We start from the raw sequence: 24,845 nt of genomic DNA on the forward strand, positions 1-24,845 counted from the left end.
GCAGAAATAAGTGAAATTGAGAATAAAATAACAAGAGAAAAACAACAAACCCAAGGATTGGTTCTTTCAGAAAGTCAGTAAAATTGACATACACGTAGGTACACTGGCAAAGAAAAAAAGAGAAGATACAAATAAATAAAAACATACATTGGGGGGGGCACTATTACTGACCCCACAGAAATAAAAGGAATCATAAGAGGATACTATGAACAATGTATGCCAACAAATTAAATAACCTAGATAAAAAGGATAAATTCCTAGAAACACACAAACAACCTATACAACTCAAGAAAAAATAGAAGACCTTAACAAATCAATCACAAGTAAAGAGATTAAACAGTCATCAAAACTTCCCAACAAGAGAAGACTAGAATCAAATGGCTTCACAAGTAAATTCTCCCAACAATTCCAAGAATTAATACCAATCCTGCTCAAACTCTTCCAAAAAAACTGAAGAGGAGGGAAAACTAACTCATTCTATGAAGCCAACATCACCCTAATAATAAAGCCACAAAATGACACTACAAAGAAAGGAAAATTATAGACCAATCTCTCTAAGGAATATAGATGCAAAAATCTTCAACAAAATAACTGCAAATCGAATCCAACAGCACATTAAAAGAATCATATACCATGGATCAAGTGGGTTTGACCCCAGGTATGCGTGGGCGGTTCAACACAAGAAAATCAATTCATGTGATATACCACATTAACAAATCAAAGGCAAAAACCACATGACTTTATCATCCGGTGCAAAGGCATTTGACAATGGCCAGCATCCTTTCTTGATAAAAACTCTTTGAAAGACAGGAAAAAGGGAAACTTTCGCAACATGATAATAGGCATATACGAAGAATCCACAGCTAGCACCCTACTCAATGCTGAAAGACTGAAAACTTTACCTCTAAGATCAGGAACAAGATAAGGATACTCACTGTCACCACAGTTATTCAACATTGTGTCAGAAGCTCTAACTAGAGCAGTTAGGCAAAAAAAAAGAAATTGAAGGCATCCAAATCACAAAGGAACAAGTAAAACATTCACCATTTGCGGATGACATGACCCTGTATTTAGAAAGTCTCGAAAAATCTACAACAAAGCTACTAGAACCAATATATGAGTTCAGAAAACCGGTGGGATACAAAATCAACACACAAAAATCAGTAGTAGTTCTATAAACTAGTCATGAGGAAATCAAGCAAAAAAGTTGCATTTACAATAATAACTAAAAGAATCAAATAACAAGGAATAAATTCAACCAAGTATGTAAAGGACTTATACATAGAAAACTACAAAACACTGCTAAAAGAAATTAAAGAAGACCTAAATAAACAGAAGGACATTCTGTATTCATGAATTGGAAGACTAAATATAATTAAAATGTCAATTCCACCCAAACTGATTTATATTCAACAATCCCAGTCAAAATTCCAACAGCCTACTTTGCGGAAATAGTAAAAGAAAATTATCAAATTTACACTGTAAGGGACCCCAAATATTCAACTTTTCTTTCTCTTTCTTGAGAAAGAAAATTTGGAGGACTCACAATTCTAACTGTAAACCATATTTTACAGTTTAAAAACTGTAGTAAAAACACCATGGTACTGTCAAAAGGACAGACATATTCATCAATGGAACTGAATTGACAGTTCAGAAACTGACCCACACATTTACAGACAACTGATCTTCGATTCAGCTGCCAAGTCTACTCAAATGGGACATAACAGTCTCTTCAACAAATGGTGCTGAGACTTGGAAATCCATATTAAAAAAAAATGAAAGAGGACCTCTTTCTCACACCTTACACAAAGATTAATTCACAGCTTGCTCTTGTGAAGCTTACATATGTAGAGGAAAAGCTTAGTCTAACTATAGGTGTGCCCTAAGAGTCACCTGTGGAGGACCTCTTTTGTTACTCAGATGTAGCCTCACTTTCTCTAAGCCCAACGCTGCAAGTGGAATCATTACCCACCCTCCTACGTGGGACATAACATCCAGGGATGAAAGTCTCCCTGATGGTGTGAGAGATGACTCCAGAGGAGTCTGGTCCTGGTATCACAGGGATCAACAGTGCTATCCTGACCAAAATGGGGAAAAGAAGTGTAACGAGTAAGGTATCAGTGGCTGAGAGAGTTCAAACACAGTGGAGAGACTACTCTGGAGGTTGCTTAGGCAAACTTCAACTAGACATTGTTACCCATCATAACTTGCCAACTCCAACCAAAACCATTCCAGCCAATTCTAAAGAACACCTAGGGCAATAATATAAGATTCTACTAAAGTTCCATGCACTAGGGTAACTTTCCAGAAATGAAAGAAACCTAGAGGGGCTAGCCTCTCCAGAAAATCAGCTAGTTTCATCTCCCTACTCTTTATTACTGACAGCCCTTCTGACACAAACAAGGTAAAATGGGCATAGCCCAAATAACCCTAAAGAGTGGGAGAAAGATCAAAGGTGATAGTGGAGTTATACAGGGAATGTAGGGTTTAACAAATGAGCATGACTGCTGACTCATTATACTGATATTTCTTTTAGTCTCCAGTATCTTAAAGCAGTTAGGAGTAGAAACCTAAAATTGTGGAATTGTAACCCCATATCAAACTCTGAAATCTGTTCTACAACTGATTGTTGTGTCATGCTTTGAAATTTATTGCTTTTTTGTATATATGTTTTTACAAAAAAAGTGAGGATAAAATATATATATATTTTATATATATTTATATATATATATATTTAAGAATATATATATATATATTCTTTCTAGCCTCCAATGTTCTAGAGCAGTGAGAAAGAAAAATCTGAGATGATGGTATGGTAGCCCACAACAAACTCTGGTATCTGTCCTGTAATTATTTGTTGAAGAGTGCTTTGAAAACTATTGCTTTTTTCTTACTTTACTTTGTATATACATTACACAATTTTAAAAGTTTTAAAAAAAAGATTAACTCATGATGGGTCAAAGACTTAAATATAAAAGACAGGACCATAAAACTCTTAGAAGAAAATGTATGAAAGCATCTTCAAGATTTTGCGGTAGGCAGTAGTTTGTAACACTTGACACCCAAAGCACAAGCAACAAAAGAAAAAAATAGATAAATGTGACCTCCTCAAAACTGAATACTTCTGTGTTTCAAAGGAGTTTGTCAAAAAGATAAAAGGCAACCTACTCAATGGGAAAATATATTTGGAAACCACATATTCAATAAGGATCTACTATCCAGAATATATAAAGAAATCAAATACTAGTCAACAATAAAGAGAGCCAACCCAATTTAAAAACGGACAAACGACATGAATAGTTGTTCCAAAGAGGAAATACAAATAGCTAAAAAGCACATGAAGAAATGCTCATCTTCACTAAATATTAGGGAAATGAAAATCAAAACCACAAAGAGCATCATTTCACGCCTACTAGAGCAGTCACTATTAAACAAACAGAAAACTACAAGTGTGGGAAAGGATATGGAGATAAAAGAACACTTATGCATTACTGGTGGGAATGCAGAATGGTCCAGCCACTGGGAAAGAAGTTTGGCAGTCCTCAGGAAGCTAAGTATAGAATTGTTATATGATCTGGCAATCTCTCCAGGTATATACTCAGAAGAACTGAAAGCAGTATTACAGATAGACATTTTCACACAGATGTTCATAGTGGCATTATTCACAATTGCTGAAAGATAGAAACAACCCAAGTGTCCATCAACAAACAAACAGATAAACAAAATGTGGTCTATACATACAATGGAATATTATGTAGCTGTTAAGAAGGAATGAAGTCTGATGCATGCAACAACATGAATAAACCTTGCAAACATTTTTTGGGTGAAATATGCCAAACAGAAAAGGACAAATATTGCATAGTCTCACTAATATGAACTAATCATAATGAGCAAACTCTTGGAGTTACAATCTAGAGTATATGTTACCAGCAAATAGAATGAGGGAGAATAGGGAGCTGATGTACAATTTGTACAGAATTTGTAACAAGATTGACTGTAAATGTTTGGAAATAGAGGTGACAGTAGCACATTACTGTAAGTATAAGTGACAGCACCAAGTTATGGGTGTAATTATGGTTGGAAGGGGAAGTTTAGGATCCTCTTTGTCACTAGAAAGAACACTACAGTATAAAACATAGGACTGTATAACAGAGTGACTCTTGTAGTAGATGATGACTGTGGTTAATCGTACAAACATAACAATGTTCATACATGAACTAGAACAAATGTAAGTCACTATTAGGAAGTGTTAAGAGGGTTTTTCTGGTAGTTTGAAAGTGTTGTATACCCCAGAAAAGCCATGTTCTTTAATCTCAACTCAAAGTTGTAGAATGGAAACCCTTTTTATTTGATTATCTCCACGAGGATGTGGCACTCCCAGTTTGATTGTGGCTTTTTTATTAGATTATCTCTGCAAAGATGTGGGGTACCCAATTGTAGGTATGACCTTTTGGTTAGAGGGAGATGTAACTCCATCCATCCAAAGTGGTGTTGATTAGTTTACTAGAGTCCTTTAAAAGGGGAAACATTTCAAAGAAACCTCAGACGCAGATGCCTGGAAAACAGTTGCTTCAGAGCTGACAGAGACATGGACGTTTGGAGATGCTTGGAGTGCTGACAGAGAGAGTAGATGGCTAGAAACAGCAGAGCCCAGCAGAATATCACCATGTGCCTTCCCATGAGATGCTAAGCAAGCCAGAATCCAGAGTTGTGTCTTAGTGAGGAGCTTAGTGACAGCCCAAAGACCCTTAGAGAGCAAACCACTGGCAACAAAAACTGGTAGTAATGGAACCAGGAACAAGGACCAGCAGATGCCAGCCAATGAGCCTTCCCAGCTGACAGTGGTGTTCCAGATGACATCGGCCTAACTTGAGTAAAGGTAACCTCTTGCTGGTGCCTTAATTTGGACATTTCTCAGCCATAGAACAGTAAACTATTAACTTATTAAATTCCCTTTTTAAAAGTCATTCCATTTCTGGTATATTGCATTCTGGCAGCTTAACAAACTAATATAGGTGGTATAGGGAAAAAAATACAACTAATATAAACTACGGACTATGTATACATAGTTAACAGTAATATTGTAATATTCTTTCACCAAGCATAACAAAGGTACTATACCAATGCTAAATGTCAATAGGAGAGAGTAAAAGGTGTATGAGATTTTTCTTTTTGGAACAATGAGAATGATCTCAAATCGATTGTGGTGATGAATGCTCAACTGTGATTATCCCAAGAGCCAATGATCACACACTTTGGATGGACTGTTGGGTGCGTGTATAAAACAATTTTTAAAAATAATAAATTCTAAAAATTAAAAATAAATAACTAAGAAGTAATATATATGTAACATACATTATGTGCCAGGCAGGATTACATATGTTAATTCAATTTATCCTCAAAACAATCCAATCAGGTAAATACTAATATTAACCCCAATGTACAGATAAGGAAACTAAAACAGAAGAGATTAAATGACTTTTCCCAAAAACCACAGCTAGAAAGTGACAAAGTCGGAACCTGAACCCAAAGTTTGGCCCATGTTGCCTGCTCTTAAGCACTACACAGCAGTGCCTCTTAGTATATATAATACAATGGGATAGATGTGAAGGAAACAGAAGGTGAAGACCTAAAAGAAAAAACCCCAAGGCATTAACAGAAGTTGCACATGGGATGTAAGATTATAGATGATTTGTTTACTTCTTGAATTATGTATTTTCCAAATTTGCTACAGCAAGCATGTATTACTTTTATAAAAAATTATTTTAAAATGAAAAAAGATCCAATGTAAAGACATGTTTTTAAAAACACATGAATTGACCAAATAGATGCAGGAAGTTCTGAGAGCCATCTTTTCCCAAAAAAGAAATATTAAAAATAAGATTATTTGGAAGAAGTAAGAAAAAAAAGAAAAGACAAAAGAAGCAAAGTATCCTGCATTCAGAAATGGAATTAAGAGTCTAAGATGTAGAAATGAGACACTTCAAGAAACTAACACAAAAAAATTTTAAAAAGTAAATATATCTGAAAAGAGGAGGTAAACTGAATAATCTCTAGTAGTAACAAAGCAAGAACAGCAGGCATTTCAAAGATTTTAACAAGTAGAAAGTACACTTTTCTCTAAAACATTACAGGACAGCATTTGCAGAAATCCTAATATTTTTGCCTTATGCATTTCTTTCCTGTTTGCTTAAGAAAAAAATATCAATGCAAACCTCACAACAGTTACTTTCCTACATTATCTGGAATCAAATGTAAGCCTTACAGCTTCCTACTATCTCATAAAAAAGTCTGAATATCAGTCAAGCTTTCCAATGTATAAAAAAAAATTAGTCTTTAAATATTTTACAATAACAGACAAGCTGTTACATGCAAAACGAAATAAAAAAGGTTAGTGATAACAGGGTTAGGTAATCATAACAACAAGGTTTTAGCCTATTTTTCATAATTAAATCATAAATAGTATCATAATTAAAAAGACCAGTACATTTGAGAGTAAAGGAATCAGTTAATATTCAAAAGAGAAAAATACTAAATCCTGTATCAAATGTGACAACCTAAGCAAAGTTCACTTTGTTTCTAATTCTGAATCTAAATATAATAGGAGTCAAGCAAATACATATAAGATTCTATCTTTAGATAAATCTGAAAAGCAAGAAATCAAAGTACACCAGAAAAAAAAAACCCAACAAAGGTGCTTAATTTTTTGTCTATTTTCAGTTTGCACAAAAACTTTATAAACATAATTTTCTTTCTAATTAAGCTGATTTTCAACAATGATTATATTTAACTGTTACTTTTTATTCTAAAAGTGATACATGTTCATCGTAGAAAATTTGACAAACATGAACAATATAAATAAAGCAAGCACTCAAATCCCAGCCCAGAGACAACCACTATTAACATTTTAGTACATTATAGTCTTTTTTTAAAAAACGTATGATTTTTGCTGTTACCTTTACACAACTAGAATGATAATATAAGTAGAATTACAACCTACTTTTCAATTATAATATGTCATGATACTTTCTCAGGTCATTAATATTCTTTTAAGATATACTTTTTAATGACCACATAATATAATATTCCTTCATATAGATGAAGTTCACTTAGCCAATCCCTTGCTCAGCTAAGTATTATATCATCCAAAAGCAGCATGAAGACAGCAAAAACACTAGGTATTCATTTCATTGTTAATAAAACTTGGTAGTAATTACCACCTATCCTCCAGATTACATAGAAGTACATGAATATTAAAGATGAATTTTAAAACAAACCAAAAACATACCAACTATACTATCAAAAAAAGCTCCACGCAGATGCCAATCATTCTTATCATTTAGGAAAGTGATCATGTGGGACAACAAGACATCATTGGCTTTCTGACGTCCAAAGAATACACAAAGCCGTGTTATTCCATTTTCCATCAAGGTTTGTTTCACAATATTTTCAGGGTCACTTAGCAAAGTCACAACTTTTTGCTGGACCATTTCATGTAAAGCTTGGAGTTCTGAAAAAAAATAAAGGTAAGATAAAAATTGTTGCCATACCTATAGACCCAGTTTTCTTTCATACTCTTCAAATGAATAAAATGATTACAGAAGCCACCACAGAAAGTCTATAATCACTAAGTTTTTCCACTATACGAAGTTCTGAAGGATAGACAGTGTGGTAGTCAGGTTCAGGTGTCAACTAGGCCAGGTAAAGGTGCCTAGTTCTGTTGCTGTGGGCATGAGCCAACAGTATGTGCATTTGATTGTTACAGAAATGCTTCAAAGTTTTCTGATATTGTTATGAAATTAGTGTATTTTATATATGGGGAAAACATGTCTTTTTTAGGGTCCAGAGGATGGTATGTGCTGATCTGAAAGGATGTATGTTCCCTAGAAAAGCCATGTTTTAATCAAAATCTCATTTTGTAAAGGCAGAATAATCCTTATTCAATACTGTATGTTTGAATCTGTAATTAGATCATCTCCCTGGAGATATGATTTAATCAAGAGTGGTTGTTAAATTGAATTAGGTGATGACATGTCTCCACCCATTCGGGTGAGTCTTGATTAGCTTCTGAAGTCCTATAAAAGAGGAAACATTTTGGAGAATGACAGTGATTCAGAGAGAGCAGAACGACATAGCTACGAGAAGCAGCAACCTTTGGAGATGAAGAAGGAAAATGTCTCCTGGGAAGTTTCATGAAACAGGAAGCCAGGAGAAGAAGTTAGCAGATGACGCCGTGTTCGCCATGCGCCCTTCCAGATGAAAGAGGAACCCTGACCATGTTCACCATGTGCCTTTCCAGAGAGAGAAACTCTGACTGTGTTTGCCATGTGCTTTCTCACTTGAGAGAGAAACCCTGAACTTCATTGGCATTCCTGAACCAATTTCCCTGGATGCCTTTGATTGGACATTTCTATAGACTTGTTGTAACTGGGACATTTTCTTGGCCTTAGAATTGTAAACTAGCAACTTATTAAATTCCCCTCTTTAAAAGCCATCTGTTTCTGGTATATTGCATTCCGGAAGCTAGCAAACTAGAACAGAAGAGAAACTGAAAAATAATCTAGTAAGTATATGCCACAAGCATGGTTACTATCTCACTAACTTAAAAGCTCCATTTACAAAACTGAAGGACAGAATTATGGAGAAAGACCAGGAAGGAGATCATATTGCCCCAACATGATGACTTAATCAAGGACTACAAAATACTGGATTGGTTCAGGATATAATCTGAAGGCACCACACAATACTTTCAGAAAACATTTTTAAAGATAGGGTTATTCAATTTTAGAAAGCTAGAAAATACACTAGTGTTTCAAATCCACAGGCAAGTCCTATAAAGGCTTTACATGATCTGGTTCCTGCCTTCTTCTCCAATCTTATATCCTAACACTCTCCAACCTCCCCCTTACATTTATTTTCTGGCTAGATGTTATATGAGGATAGACTCCATTCTGGTATATTTTTTAGTCAGAAAATGATCAGCTTGTCAACAATCAGGAACCAGGGACCCCTCCCATCCATATATCTGGTTTTACTTCATCTTACATGGAAATTACAAATGATATTTTTTTGCAAATTAGTGTTAACAATTCATTCTAAGCAACAGGAAATCTGAGGAGAAAATTACAATACCTGTGTCATAATTTCCATTGGGATGTGTAGCTTCATCTATTTCTTCGCTATTTGGGTCATTTTCCATATTGAGATTTTTTAACTGTACCAATTCCAAGAATCTCAGAGCTGTTTCTGCCAGCAGTGCTATATTTTCTGTAAAATAAAGAGAAAATTTATTCTAATTATAATCTTAAATTTTTGTAATGCTTATAACTTTCCTAAGTCTTTACATAGATAGTTATCATAAAACTAAAGAGAATTAAGTAGGACTTCTCAATTTAGTACTGAACCTAATCAGACTTTTAGTAACTAATCTTATAATCTCCAACTATGTTCAAACTGCCACTTTTAATAATGAAATATAAGCTTTAAAAAGAAAAATATATAAATGATCCAAAATATAGCTCCCAAATCTACTGTGGTTAAAAAAAAAAAAAAAAGCTTAATCCTTTTGCAGAGACCTACCCTTTAAATAGTAGCTTGACAATTGTGATTTATTTTATTAAACTGAGAAACAATTCACATTAAAGTAACAGATAAGCTAGGCTCTGGAAACAGAGAGACCTGTGTTGATAACTCAACCTGCCACTTACTAGCTGGCTGCTTTATTAATGTGAGTCTGTTTGTTCATACATAAAAAAGATGTCAAAACTAGCTCAAAAAGCCAGTATCAAACTGAATAAACCATGATTAGAATGCCTTACAAGTAAAACTGTGATGTTCTTAGCAGACCAAAAGTGTGTTAAACTGTTTGTCACACTGCTGCAGCTGTCTCTATTTTCTTTTCTTTTTCTGATAATCTACTATTAAGATAACTGACACTCCTCACCACTACAAAAATGTCTACTTCCATTTCCGCTGTCATATTTACTATGTATTATATCTAGTCATTGTTATACTTTCTTCTTCCTTCCATTTTTGTGTCTCCCCACTTCTTTCCACCTCTATGCTTCTCAACATATGATCATAACTAAAGACTGTGCTCTTTTCTTTTATAATAGAACACAAAATTCAATTACCTAATTTTATTAACTCTAAGACTCTCTTTTTCCTTACATTTTAAAATTTCTGTAATCGAAATACATATTACAATGTTCAGATCTTTGATTCTATCAAACACAATGACTTTATTCATCCTGGGTTCCCACTTCCTATCCCTGCCAAGCTCAACACTGTTCTCAGTGAACAAGAACTTACCTTTAAATAAGCAAACGACCCTAGAATGCCTGCCTACCTGAAAAATGGTGGAATTCTGGCCCATCTCCCAATCATACATCAAATATTTAGATGAATACCTTCCCCCCAACACACTTTACTGAACATATCTTCAAAAGGAGGACTCTTACTTTCCTGGGCATCTCTAAAATCTGCATAGATCTATGCTTATTTCCTCAAGTTCATAAACCACAGAACAACTGAAAGTTTACTTTACATAAGATAAAAATCTACACTACCATATCTGAGATTAAAAAAAAAGAAGAAAGGAAAAACAATTATGTTAATTTTCAGCTTTTATAGTTACTGGTATGCATGGTTTAACAATAATTAACCATACAAGTTCTAACGGTTTAACAGTATTTACCCATACAAGTTCTAACAGACTTCAGCTTTTTATCATGTTCTCAGTGCTTATGGAGAGACACTGTGAAGTACTGTTATTGTGTACTCTACCTACCATGAAGACCCAGAAGACCAAAGAAAAGTACAGCTACTTCAAAACCAAGTCTAGACCAGTAGCTGTAAGATTTGAGAAAGAATCAAACTAGATACATTTGGGTCATGTTATTTATCTCTACCAGCCTCAATTTCCCCACCTGTAAAATGAGGGTAATATAACATCTACTGCTCAAGATGAATGTAAGAATTAGTTGATATATATATATATATATATATATATATAACAACTAACCTTTGCAATAACTCTTGAGTAGGAGATGCCCTGATACAGCAGGTTTTTCAATAAATAGTAGCTAGTACTTCACTATGGCTACTAGTAATTGAATGTCAATATATTAATATGACACTATACATCAAAACTTTACCTACTTAACAAAATTGAGACTAGATTGAGATACAGTGGGCCAAAAGCAGGGACATGCAACTCTAGTAAGTAACAACAGAGCTTCTATTAAAAATCTATATGTTCGAAAACCCGGAAAAATCCACAACAAAACTACTAGAGCTAATAAATGAGTACAGCAAAGTAGCAGGTTACAAGATCAACATTCAAAAATCTGTAGCATTTCTATACACTAGCAATGAACAAGTGGAGGGGGAAATCAAGAAACGAATCCCATTTACAATTGCAACTAAAAGAATAAAATACCTAGGAATAAATTTAACTAAAGAGACAAAAAACCTATATAAAGAAAACTACAAAAAACTGCTAAAAGAAATCACAGAAGACCTAAACAGATGGAAGGGCATACCGTGTTCATGGATTGGAAGACTAAATATAGTTAAGATGTCAATCCTACCTAAATTGATTTACAGATTCAATGCAATACCAATCAAAATCCCAACAACTTATTTTTCAGAAATAGAAAAACCAATAAGCAAATTTATCTGGAAGGGCAGGGTGCCCCGAATTGCTAAAAACATCTTGAGGAAAAAAAATGAAGCTGGAGGTCTTGCACTGCCTGACTTTAAGGCATATTATGAAGCCACAGTGGTCAAAACAGCATGGTATTGGCATAAAGATAGATATATTGACCAATGGAATCGAATAGAGTGCTCAGATATAGACCCTCTCATCTATGGACATTTGATCTTTGATAAGGCAGTCAAGCCAACTCACCTGGGACAGAACAGTCTCTTCAATAAATGGTGCCTAGAGAACTGGATATCCATATGCAAAAGAATGAAAGAAGACCCATATCTCACACCCTACACAAAAGTTAACTCAAAATGGATCAAAGATCTAAACATTAGGTCTAAGACCATAAAACAGTTAGAGGAAAATGTAGGGAGATATCTTATGGATCTTACAACTGGAGGCGGTTTTATGGACCTTAAACCTAAAGCAAGAGCACTGAAGAAGGAAATAAATAAATGGGAACTCCTCAAAATTAAACACTTTTGTGCATCAAAGAACTTCATCAAGAAAGTAGAAAGACAGCCTACACAATGGGAATCAATATTTGGAAACGACATATCAGATAAAGGTCTAGTATCCAGAATTTATAATGAGATTGTTCAACTCAACAACAAAAAGATAGCCAACCCAATTACAAAATGGGAAAAAGACTTGAATAGACACCTCTCAGAGGAGGAAATACAAATGGCCAAAAGACACATGAAGAGATGCTCAATGTCCCTGGCCATTAGAGAAATGCAAATCAAAACCACAATGAGATATCATCTCACACCCACCAGAATGGCCATTATCAACAAAACAGAAAATGACAAGTGCTGGAGAGGATGCGGTGAAAGAGGCACACTTATCCACTGTTGGTGGGAATGTCAAATGGTGCAACCACTGTGGAAAGCAGTTTGGCGGTTCCTCAAAAAGCTGAATATAGAATTGCCATACGACCCAGCAATACCATTGCTGGGAATCTACTCAAAGGAATTAAGGGCAAAAATTCAAACAGACATTTGCACACCAATGTTTATAGCAGCGTTATTTACAATTGCAAAGAGATGGAAACAGCCAAAATGTCCATCAACAGACGAGTGGCTAAACAAACTGTGGTATATACATACGATGGAATATTATGCAGCTTTAAGGCAGGATAAACTTATGAAGCATGTAATAACATGGATGGACCTAGAGAACATTATGCTGAGTGAGTCTAGCCAAAAACTAAAAGACAAATACTGTATGGTCCCAATGATGTGAATCGACACTCGTGAATAAACTTGGAATATGTCATTGGTAACAGAGTTCAGCAGGAGTTAGAAACAGGATAAGATAATGGGTAATTGTAGCTGATGGAATACAGACTGTGCAATAGGACTAGATACAAAAACTCAAAAATGGACAGCACAATAATACCTAATTGTAAAGTAATCATGTTAAAATACTGAACGAAGCTGCATCCGAGCTATAGGTTCTTGTTTTGTTTTGTTTTGTTCTTATTATTATTACTTTTATTTTTTTTTCTCTATATTAACATTCTATATTTTTTTCTGTTATACTGCTAGTTCTTCTAAACCGATGCAAATGTACTAAGAAACGATGATCATGCATCTATGTGATGATGTTAAGAATTACTGATTGCATATGTAGAATGGTATGATGTCTAAAAAAAAAGGCATTACAATACTGCCTAATTGTAATGTAATTATGTTGGAACGCTGAATGAAGCTGCATCTGATCTATAGTTTTTTTTTGTTTTTTTTTCTTTCTCTTATATATTTTTGTACTTTTTAAAAAAAAAAAAATCTATATGTTTTTCTTTTCTTTTAATTTATTTTATCTGATTTGATTATTTATATTTTACCAAGGGAACTGTAGATATGCTTTGGTATAAATGATGAATACTAAATGATAATACTAGACCTGAAGTTTACATCTGCTCAGCTATACAAACCAGAAACCATAAATAAATAAATATGAATAAATAAAAATAAAAATATATATAAGAAGGAAAACAACTCAACAACACCCCCCACTTTGTAGATGTCTACAAATAAGGCCAGAGTCCAAAGATCATTTTTCATATACTCCATTACAAACAATAACAGGCAAATTACAAAATGAAGTATGTTAGCAATTATCTTTCAAACAGTTAACAGTATCATCACCATGCACTATTCAGAAAGACTTGAAAACAATCCCTCATTGTTCTCAGATTATATTACAGAAATAAATTAGGAATTATATAAATATTTTAATGACATCTTCCATGCAGAAATAAGCAAGTTCATAATTAATTTGGGGAACTGCAAACAAGAATCTGCATCACCTGATTTTATGACTGAGAATTACAAGTAAAATAGGTAGATGTTTTATATAACACACCCACCTCATCACAAAGAAGCTGTACATCTTAAGCACTACAGTAACTGGAAGAAGGACCTTAAAATTCACCAAGTTAGTACGATAGATACTTTCATCACCAAATTACCAAGCAAGTTTAACCTTTTTCAACAACAATAGACTGTTGAATCCTAAAACTGATTATGAAGCAAACATTTTTGTTCAGAGAAACTTTTTATAAAGGCCTAAAAGAAGAAGATCCAAGAAGATTCAAGAAGATCAAAAGCACATACTTATAAGCGTTAGTCTTATTGCAAGTTAAATCTAAAACTCCCAGTAAAATCACTACATTCTATATATATACTTTTTCACCTGATAACTCTGACCACTTAAAAATGATAGAACACACAAAAGGTGGGTCCCAGGAACAAATTAGCTATCAATATTACTTAAATGTACAAAAATAGTTAATGGGCCTAAGTTCACACTTAAGAAATCCCAACGAAATCAGAGAAATGACATATTATAAACACTAACTTTAAAAATATCTGAGTGCCTATTATTTGGACAATAAAACTCTTACCTGCATAGGCTAGTCTAACAATAGTAGCATCATCTTGGGCTAAGTGGGCTATGCCTGGCAGAATATATTCCGGATAGATATTGACATCATTGCGAGGAACCTCTTTTACGAGAGCAAGAACTTTGGTCAACGTTCTCAAGGCTTCAGCCCTCACTCTGGGAACAGTGTCATTGCTGAAATGCAAAAGATATGGAGTAATACGATCCAAAAGGATTTCTACACTTAATCTAGGGGCCAAATGGAGAATAAGTTCCAAAGCTGCAAGTTTGGAATCACAGTACTTAAGAGTCTGTAAGCAGGATGTTATAACAGACACCAAGATAACCAGCCCATTTTCCTTAGGCTCTCTCTCTGCTTTGTCTGGTAAATCACGTCCACAGAGATTGTGAATTATATTGCCCAAATCCTTTCGTATAACCAGAATACGTTCATCTGCTGAGAGAAACGTTTCCTTGGCAAACTGGGCCATGTAGGGCTGAAGAAAAGTGTAAAATATTTCAGGAAAGGCATTGCCACGCTGCTGCTTTAAGTAATCTTCTGCCTCCAAACGTTTATCTGGTTCACGATGAATCATCTGAGTTACCTATATCAAGAGGAGAAAGGAGTGAAAAAGAGATTTGAGAATATCAAACTAAACCAGATAAAAGCTACAAAGGCATCTTATACTTGACTTAAATGATTTTCAAGGTAATTCTGACTATTCTCAATCTTTACCTGACATACTAATTTCAGAACCAGACTACTGAGTAATATGAGACATCACACACACTGTTCACTATTCCCCCTTTATTAAGACCAGGGAATAATACATTCCCACCCCACCCCTACCCCCAACTAGAGTATTCTTAGAAAAATTTTTTTTGTATGCTCTATTGTGGGATCACATTTCATTTTTCCATGTGAGTATCCCATTATTGCAGCATCATTTGTTGAATGTTTTGTTTGCTTTCAGTTTGTTTTACTTGTTTGTTAGCTTTTTGGGAAGTACATGGACTGGGAATTGAACCTGGATCTCCTGCATGGCAGGCATGAATTCTATCACTGAACTACCCTTGCCTCCCAGTATTATTAAACTTTTAAGTAGTAGACACCACTGAGAGTGCGATGAAAGCAATGATCTTTTCCAGAGAAAAATTTTTATGCATAATTTCTGCATACAAAATAATATACATTTCTGGGAAGTACCACAGAACCCCTGAAGTTCATCTACACGTTCTAGGCTAAGAGTTCTGGTCTACTTCCTGGCAACATGAGATAGAAATCCTAGAATGAGCTGGGACTCAGCATCAAGGAATTGAGAAAACCTTCTCGACCAAAAGCAGGAAGAGCAAAATGAGACAAAATAAAGTGTCAATGGCTGAGAGATTTCAAACAGAGTCGAGAGGTATTCCTGGAGGTTACTCTTACGCTTTAAATAGATACCACCTTTTTAGTTAAGGTGTAATGGAGAGGCTGGAGGGAACTGCCTGAAAATGCAGAGCTGTGTTCCAGTAGCCTTGTTTCTTGAAGATGATTGTATAATGATACAGCTTTTGTAATGTGACTGTGTGATTGTGAAAACCTTGTGTCTGATGCTGCTTTTATCTACCTTATAGACAGATGAGTAAAACATATGGATTAAAAATAAATAAATAACAGGGGGAACATGTTCAAATAAATTTAGTAGATTGAAATGCTAGTGATCAATGAAAGGAAGGGGTAAGGGGTATGGTATGAATGAGTTTTTTTTCTCTTTTCTTTTTCTGAATTGACACAAATGTTCTAAGAAATGATCGTGATGATGAATATACAACTATGCGGTGATATTGCGAGTTACTGATTATATATGTAGAATGGAATGATCATATGGTAAGAATGTTTGTGTTCATATGCTTGTATGTTTAATAAATAAAATAAAAATCAAAAAAATAAAATAAAATGTACATATCTGCAAACTAAAAAACAAAAGAGTTCTGGTCTAGAGTATTGGTGCCACAAGTCCGAAAGAATACACAGTGTAAGCACAGTTCTAGAGTGCTACAAGTCCAAAAGAATACACAGCGTAAGCACAGTTCTAGGGTGTAGTCAAAAGGGAACCTGGTGGTTTAAACTTTTCAAATCGTGTAGAAGAGATGTTAAATCCTGCAAACACTGAAAATGATATATTTAATATGATACATAATCTTTTTCAATATACAGAACGTAACTTAATCTTTCCTGGACCTTCAAAGCTCAAATACTATATAATATGTCTAGTTATTTGTGCTTTATGTTTATATTCTAAATAAGAGCATAGCATTGAACTCAAATGCTAAGAAGTCAACTGAATTAACAGAAAAGGTGAACTAACTGAATTACCTTTACATTTGATTCAACCTTAAAGATTAGTCAAATTCACTCCTTTCACAGTTGAGAAAATATAGGCCCAAAGGTCACAAAGTAACTTGGCCAAACTTACACGGCAAATCAGTTTCATACCCGAAGACAGAATACTCAAGTACGCCAACTCCCGATCCAGTATACTGTTCGCTGAACATGAACTAAACTGGCTTCCTCTGAAGCATCTTGTTTTTTAATATTGACCATTATTAAGAGAAATTAAAAATATATATTTCCTTACCTTACTAAAGAATATACTAAACATTCCACAGCTCTACCCATGACTCAGAGAGACCACCAAAAGCATCAATCACTATAGTGACATAAAAACATACACCATCAAACATTAATGTGGATATATGGCTTAAGCTGATCTCTCACAGAATTCCTCTGCTACACTGTTTTGTGATTCTATAGCTCCCCTTCCAGAACCGCCCTCTGGGTTGAAGAGGTATACAAAGATTAGCCATTTATATATATGAAATGGCACTATACTACTGTCTTATATTAAAGTTGACGTTTCCTATCTCCTTCATTTTAGATGTGCGTCTTCTTCATTTCTTATTAGCAGGCTCTATCCTAGACAATTTCTCCAACCCCCAGGAAACTCCTTCAATAAATTTACCTAAAAAGTAAAAATTAGAACCTAAAGTGAAACTTCAGAAAGATATACTTTGGGAAGATATACTCTGTATTTTATATATACACCTATATATTTTTATATAATTAAAATTAAGTCAAATGAGCTTTATGCCTGAAGAGGGGGGAAAAAAGGATACATTTCACCCAATAAAGTAAAGGCAAATAGAGTTTATATTAGTCTATGGGGCTTTACTGCTTTTTTCAAAATTTATAACACTCCAGAGAGCTGACTCATGTAAAAGTAGAGACATATTATACTAAAAACTTTATGGCAAATATGTGTAATCTGCAGCACAGTTACCAATTCTCTGATACTGCGATCTTCAATTTTGTTTAACACTTGCTCAGGAAAAAAATGTCCATTTCTATAAGCCAAAAGCTGAGAGAGGTCAAATAGTGGTACACCTTCTGTGAAAAGCTCAGCTATCACACAACCTGAAAAACATAAGATATAATTCATTAGAAATGAAATGCAAAATAACATTAACATCAAGAATTCAGAGAATTCATAAAATGCAAAATGCAAATACCAAAGTCAGATGAATTTAAAATATTAATGCAACATACAACCACAATCAAGCCAGACAGGGAAAATACCTATTGCCTAATTATCAATTTCGAAAAATATAAAGTCAAAAAAGAGTCACTAAATTTTTCTCCCTCTTAAAAAAATTAAAATTACTTTCTAACTCTGTGATTTAAAATAAATGTCTGTATATATGTAAATATATACTTACAAATATGTATGTATATATGTGTGTGCATGAAACAGGAAAAATAGAGGTTTTTGGTAAAGTATGAGACTTACAGACAGAAATTTATAAGGAACTACTGAGAAGTCTTACCTGATAATTTGTTTATTATCCATCAAACCAAAATTTATTGGCTAGTAGTACATAAAACAGATTAAAAAATCCTGACTTCACCAAACTCTGAAATCTGTTCTACAACTAATTGTTGTGCTGCACTTTGAAATTTATTGAAAAGAAAAAAAAAAGTCAATTGTGATGATAAAAAAGCATTTATTCTTTCTAGCCTCCAATGTTTTGGAGCAGCTACAAGGAAAAATCTGAGATGATCCCATGACAAACTCTGGGATCTGCCCTGTAATTACTTGTTGAAGAGTGCTTTGAAAACTATTGCTTTTTCCTTTGTTTGCTTTGTATATATGTTATATTATACAATAACAAAAGTTAAAAAAAAAAAGGTGGCATCAAGAAGCTTTCATTCCAGGATGAGACAGAAAATAAACCAACAAACACAACTAAGAAACGTGAAGTGCCAAAAGTGTGGCTGAAAGAATAGAGGGAAGGAGAAAAAACCTAATCATTTTGCACTTACATAATCTTCAAATCGGGAAGTTAAAAAGTATTACAGTCCCAAAACGACAAGTTTCACTGGATCATTATATAGACATGCAATTTTAAGACTAAAAGTAAGTCTAGTTTTCACAGAAAATGCTGCAGAGTGGGAAAAATGAAACTTACTAAACAAAAGGCTGCAAAATCAGCCCAGACCAGTTCTGCAGTCAGGGAAAGGGATGGGGGGTGGGGACCTCTACATAAGCTTGAGGACTGGCGCCATTTCCTTGGATGGGAAAAAAATATGAGTTAGACCTCTCAGATAGGCTGTAACCTCTGGAGTACTCAGCCACTAGGGAAACGGGAGGGATGTGTTTGTTAGATTTAGGGAATAAATGTTGCTGCCTCCTGTTGGTTGGTGTGCCAGCCACCACATTTTGGGTGCATGCCCATTCTTGCAAGATCATTAACAAATTCTTTTCTTCTCCACAATCGGGTGAGTATTTATTATCTTTCAAGTATGGTTTTCTTTCTGACAACTTTGGGGGCTTGTTCAGGATCCGAGTCTTTGGAAGGGGATCCCTGGGGGTAATTGAGAAGAAGGCACACCCTATTGATTGAGCAGCCTCAGATTCTGCCATTGGGGGCCCACTTCCAACAGCCAGGACTCAAGACCAGAAGCTTAGATCTGCCAAATGTGAACCAGAAAAGGTAGAAGGAAAAATCTGCCTCATAGTGACCAGGCAACGACACTTCCAACAGCTAGGACTCAAGACCAGAAGCTTGGATCTGCCAAATGTGAACTAGAAAGGGAAAGGAAAAATCTGCCTCATAGTGACCAGGCAACGACGCATACAGACCAATGTGGAAAAGGACTATTCAGTATTGCCTTGGTGGTTGGGAAATTCTGATGAGTCTGAGGTTGAGTGTGTGCATATGAGATGTGCGACTTATTGCACAAAGTGAGTGCAGAACTTAAATCCGTGGTTCCCTTCTCCCATGAGGGAAAGGAGTAGAAATGGATGAAGCGAAATGGTGCTGAGAAAAAGAAACCCAGACAAGACTCAGAATGGATAATAGAGGCAGTTCGTTGGCCAGTGTGAAAGGGAAGGGGTATGGTACCTATAGAGTCCTATGGGATCACTACCCCGGATAGTCCAATAGGGAGAATGTTAAAACATTGGACTGATAATGATCTGACCAATGGAAAGGACAAAAAGAAAATGATTAAATATTGTTGTTATATTTGGACCAAAGAAAGAATACTGCCACCCGATGTATTCTGGCCAAAATACAGGGCAGATAAGGATTGCTCTGTGCTGACCTCATGCTTTATGTTGATTAAAAAAAAATAAAAAGCCTTCGTTTTCAAGAACTGAAAAAATCTGATTTGCTAAAGAAAACCTAAGCTAGAGGTCTAGAATAAACTGAACTGAATGTCAAAGAACATAGACAAGGAAGCAATCCAGCAAGAAAATTCTAGATAAAAAAAATGAAAACAATTTCAAGAATAAACTAATTAAGGAAATTTAATGCCTAGACGCCAGCAAAAAATAGTAAATCATATTAGAAAAACTGAAGATATGACCTAGTCAAAGGAACAAATCAACAATTCAAATGAGATACAGGAGTTGAAACAATTAATTCAGAATGTTCAAACAGACATGGAAAACCTCATCCAAAATCAAATCAGTGAACTGAGGGAGGATATAAAGAAGACAAGGGATGAACAAAAATAAGAAATTGAAAGATTTCTTATCACAGAACTTATGGGAATGAAAGACACAGCAGGAGAGTTGAAAAAAACAATGGAAACCTACAATGTTAGATTTCAAGAGGCAGAAGATAGAATTAGTGAACTGGAGGATGGGACATCTGAAATCTGACAAGCAAAAGAAAATATAGGGAAAAGAATGGAAAAATATGAGCAAGGACTCAGGGAACTAAATGACAACAAGAAGTGTGTGAATATACATGTGGGTGTCCCAGAAGGCGAGGAGAAGGGAAAAAGAAGAGGAAAACTAATGGAGGAAATTATCACTGAAAATTTCCCAACTCTTATGAAAGACCTAAAATTATAGATCCAAGAAGTACAGCATAACATGAACAGAATAGATCCAAACAGACGTACTCCAAGACACTTACTAATCAGAATGTCAGATGTCAAAGAGAAAGAGAGAATTTTGAAAGCAACAAGAGAAAAGCAATCCATTACATACAAGGGAAGCCCAACAGACTATGCATAGATTTCTGAGCAGAAAGCATGGAGGTGAGAAGAAAGTGGTATGATATATTTAAGACACCAAAAGAGAAAAACTGACATCCAAGAATTCAATATCTAGCAAAATTGTCCTTCAAAAATAAGGGGGAAATTAAAACATGTTCAGACAAAAAAATCACTGAGAGAATTTGTGACCAAGATGCTGGCCATGCAAGATATACTAAAGTGAGCACTAGAGACATATAGGAAAAGACAGGAGAGAGAGGTGTGGAGAAGAGTGTAGAAATGGAGACTATCTGTAAAAGTAAAAAGAAGAAAAATTAGATGTAACATAAAATCCAAAAGGCAAAATGGGAGAAGAAAGTACTATCCTTACAGTAATAACACTAAATGTTAGTGGATTAAACTCCCCAATTGAAAGACATAGACTGGCAGAATGGCTTAAAAAAACAGGACCCATCTATATGTTGTCTACAGGAGACGCATTTTAGACCCAAGGATAAACACAGGTTGAAAGTGAAAGCTTGGTAAAAGGTATCTCATGCAAACAGCAAACAGAAAAAATCAGGAGTAGCTATACCAATATCCAACAAATTAGACTTCAAATGTAAAACAATTAAATAAAAGAGACAAAGAAGGAGACTATGTATTAATAAAAGGAATAATTCAACAAGAAGACATAACAATCATAAACATTTATGCATCGAGCCAGAGTGCTCCAAAATATATGAGGCAAAAACTGAAAACACTGAAAAGAGAAATTAGACACACCTACCATAATAGATGGAGACGTCAATTCCCCACTCTCACCAACGGACAGAAACCCAGACAGAGGATCAATAAAAAAACAAAGAATTTGAATAATACAATAAACAAACTAGACTCAATAAACATTTATAGAATATTACACCCCACAACAGCAGGAGACACCTTTTCCTCAAGTGCTCATGGGTCATCCTCAAGAATAGACCATATGCTGGGTCACAAAACAAGTCTCAATAAATTTAAAAAGATTTCAGATCATAAAGGAATGAAGTTGGAAATCAATAATAGACAGAGGGACAGAAAATACACAAATATATGGAGGCTCAGCAACACACTATTAAACAACCAGTGGGTCAAGGAAGAAATTACAAGAGAAATCAGTAAATATCTCAAGACAAATGAAAATGAAAACACAACATATCAAAATTTATGGGATGCAGCAAAGGCAATGTTAAGAGGGAAATTTATTGCTCTAAATGCTTATATCAAAAAAGAAGAAAGAGTAAACATCAAGGAACTAACTGTTCCTTGGAAGAACTGGAAAAAGAACAGCAAACTAAGCCCAAAGCAAGCAAAAGGTAAGAAATAACTAAGATTAGAGCAAAAACAAATGAAATTGTGAACATGAAAACCATCAAGAAAATCAACAAAACCAGAATCTGGTTCTCTGAGAAAATCAATAAGATTGATGGACCCTTAACAAGGTTGACAAAAAGAAGAAGAGAGAGGATATGAACAAATAAAATCAGAAATGGAAGAGGAGACAAAACTACTGACCCCGCAAGAATAAAAGAGATAATGAGAGGATACTATGAACAACTTTATGCTAATAAACTAGACAATGTAGATGAAATGGACAACTTCCTAGAAAGGCACGAACAACCAACACTGACTCAAGAAGAAATAGACAATCTCAACAAACCAATCATGAGTAAAGAAACTGAACCAGTCATTAAGGAGCTCCCTAAAGAGAAAAGTCCAGGACCTGATGGCTTCTCATGTGAGTTCTACTAAACATTCAAGAAAGAATTAGTACCAATCCTGCTCAAACTCTTCAAAAAAATTGAAGAGGAGAGGGCGGGCCACGGTGGGTCAGCAGGCAAGAACACTTGCCTGTCATGCCAGAGGACCCCGGTTCGATTCCCAGTACCTGCCCACGTATTAAAAAAAAAAAAAAAAATTGAAGAGGAGGGAAAGTTACCTAACTCATTCTACAAAGCCAACATCACCCTCATACCAAAGCCAGACAAAGATATTACAAAAAAAGAAAACTACAGACCAATCTCTCTAATGAATATAGATGCAAAAATCCTCAACAAAATTCTAACAAATCGAATCCAGCAGAACATTAAAAGAACTATACACCATGGCCAAGTAGGATTCATTCCAGGTATGCAAGGATGGTTCAACACAAGAAAATCTATTAATGCAATACACCACATCAACAAATCAAAGCAGAAAAACCACATGATCATCTCGATTGATGCAAAAAAAGGCATTTGACAAAATTCAACATTCTTTCCTGCTGAAAACACTTCAAAGGATAGGAACAGATGGGAACTTCCTCAACATGATAAAGGGAATATATGAAAAACCCACAGCTAATGTAATATTACCATCAACGGGGAAAAACTGAAAATTTCCCCCTAAGATCAGGAACAAGGCAAGGATGTCACTATCACCATTGTTATTCAACACTGTGTTGAAAGTTCTAGCCAGAGCAATTAGACAAGAAAAAGAAATACAAGGCATCAAAATTGGAAAGGACGAAGCAAACCTCTCACTGGTTGCAGATGATTTGATACCATATGTCGAAAACCCTGAAAAATTCTAGTAGTAAAACTACTAGAGCTAATAAATGAGTACAGCAAAGTGGCAGGTTACAAGATCAATACTCAAAAATCTGTAGTGTCTCGATACACTAGAAATGAACAATCAGAGGGGGAATCAAGAAAAAAATTTCATTTACAATTGCAACCAAAAGAATAAAATATTTAGGAATAAATCTAACTAAGGATACAAAAGACTTATACAAAGAAAACCACAAGAAATTGCTAAAAGAAATCACAGAAGACCGCTAAGTAAATGGAAGAGCATACCACATTCACAGATTGGAAGACTAAATATAGTTAAGATGTCAGTTCTACCTAAATTGATTTATAGATTCAATGCAATACCAATTAAAATCCCAAAAACTTTTCTATTTTCAGAAATAGAAAAATGAATAGCCAAATTTACCTGGAAGGGCAGGGTGCCCCAAATAGCTAAAAATATCCTGAGAAAGAAAAATGAAAACAGAGGTCTCACACTACATGACTTTAGGGCGTATTACGAAGCCACAGTGGTCAAAACAGCATGATAGTGGCATAAAGACAGATATAATGACCAATGGAATCAAATAGAGTGTTCAGATATAGACCCTCTCATCTATGGACAACTGATCTTCGATAAGGCAGTCATGCCAACTCAGCTGGGACAGAAAAATCTCTTCAATAAATGGTGCCTAGAGAACTGGACACCCATATGCAAAAGAATGAAAGAGGATCCATATCTCCCACCCTATACAAAAATTAACTCAAAATGGATCAAAGACATAAACATTAGATCTAAGACCATAAACTTTTAGAAGAAAATGTAGGGAAATATCTCATAAATCTTATAAGAGGATTATTAGATCTTATACCCAAAGCAAGAGCACTGAAGAAAGAAATAGATAAATGGGAACTCCTCAAAATTAAACACTGTTGTGCATCAAAGAACTTTGTCAAGAAAGTAAAAACAGCCTACACAATGGGAGACAATATCTGGAAACAATATATCAGATAAGGGTCTAGTATCCAAAATATATAAAGAGATTGTTCAACTCAACAACAAAAAGACAAATAATCCAATTACAAAATGGGCAAAAGACATGAACAGACACTTCTCAGAAGAGGA

At 34.8% G+C, this 24,845-nt stretch overlaps 1 protein-coding gene across 1 annotated transcript in view; it reads right to left on the minus strand.

Annotated features, from left to right (window-relative positions):
- Nucleotides 1-24,845, minus strand: part of PIK3R4 (phosphoinositide-3-kinase regulatory subunit 4) — a 147,660-nt gene that overhangs the window by 116,116 nt on the left and 6,699 nt on the right. Inside the window, exons 3-6 of the mRNA XM_077130095.1 lie at nt 17,923-18,056; nt 14,622-15,204; nt 9,133-9,267; nt 7,289-7,510 (exon numbers count right to left, since the gene is read on the minus strand). Of these exons, the coding sequence (XP_076986210.1) occupies nt 7,289-7,510; nt 9,133-9,267; nt 14,622-15,204; nt 17,923-18,056 (1,074 nt within the window). The remainder of the gene's footprint in view (nt 1-7,288; nt 7,511-9,132; nt 9,268-14,621; nt 15,205-17,922; nt 18,057-24,845) is intronic.

Source organism: Tamandua tetradactyla, chromosome 15 (assembly GCF_023851605.1).
Source record: "Tamandua tetradactyla isolate mTamTet1 chromosome 15, mTamTet1.pri, whole genome shotgun sequence".
NCBI classification, from domain to species: domain Eukaryota; kingdom Metazoa; phylum Chordata; class Mammalia; order Pilosa; family Myrmecophagidae; genus Tamandua; species Tamandua tetradactyla.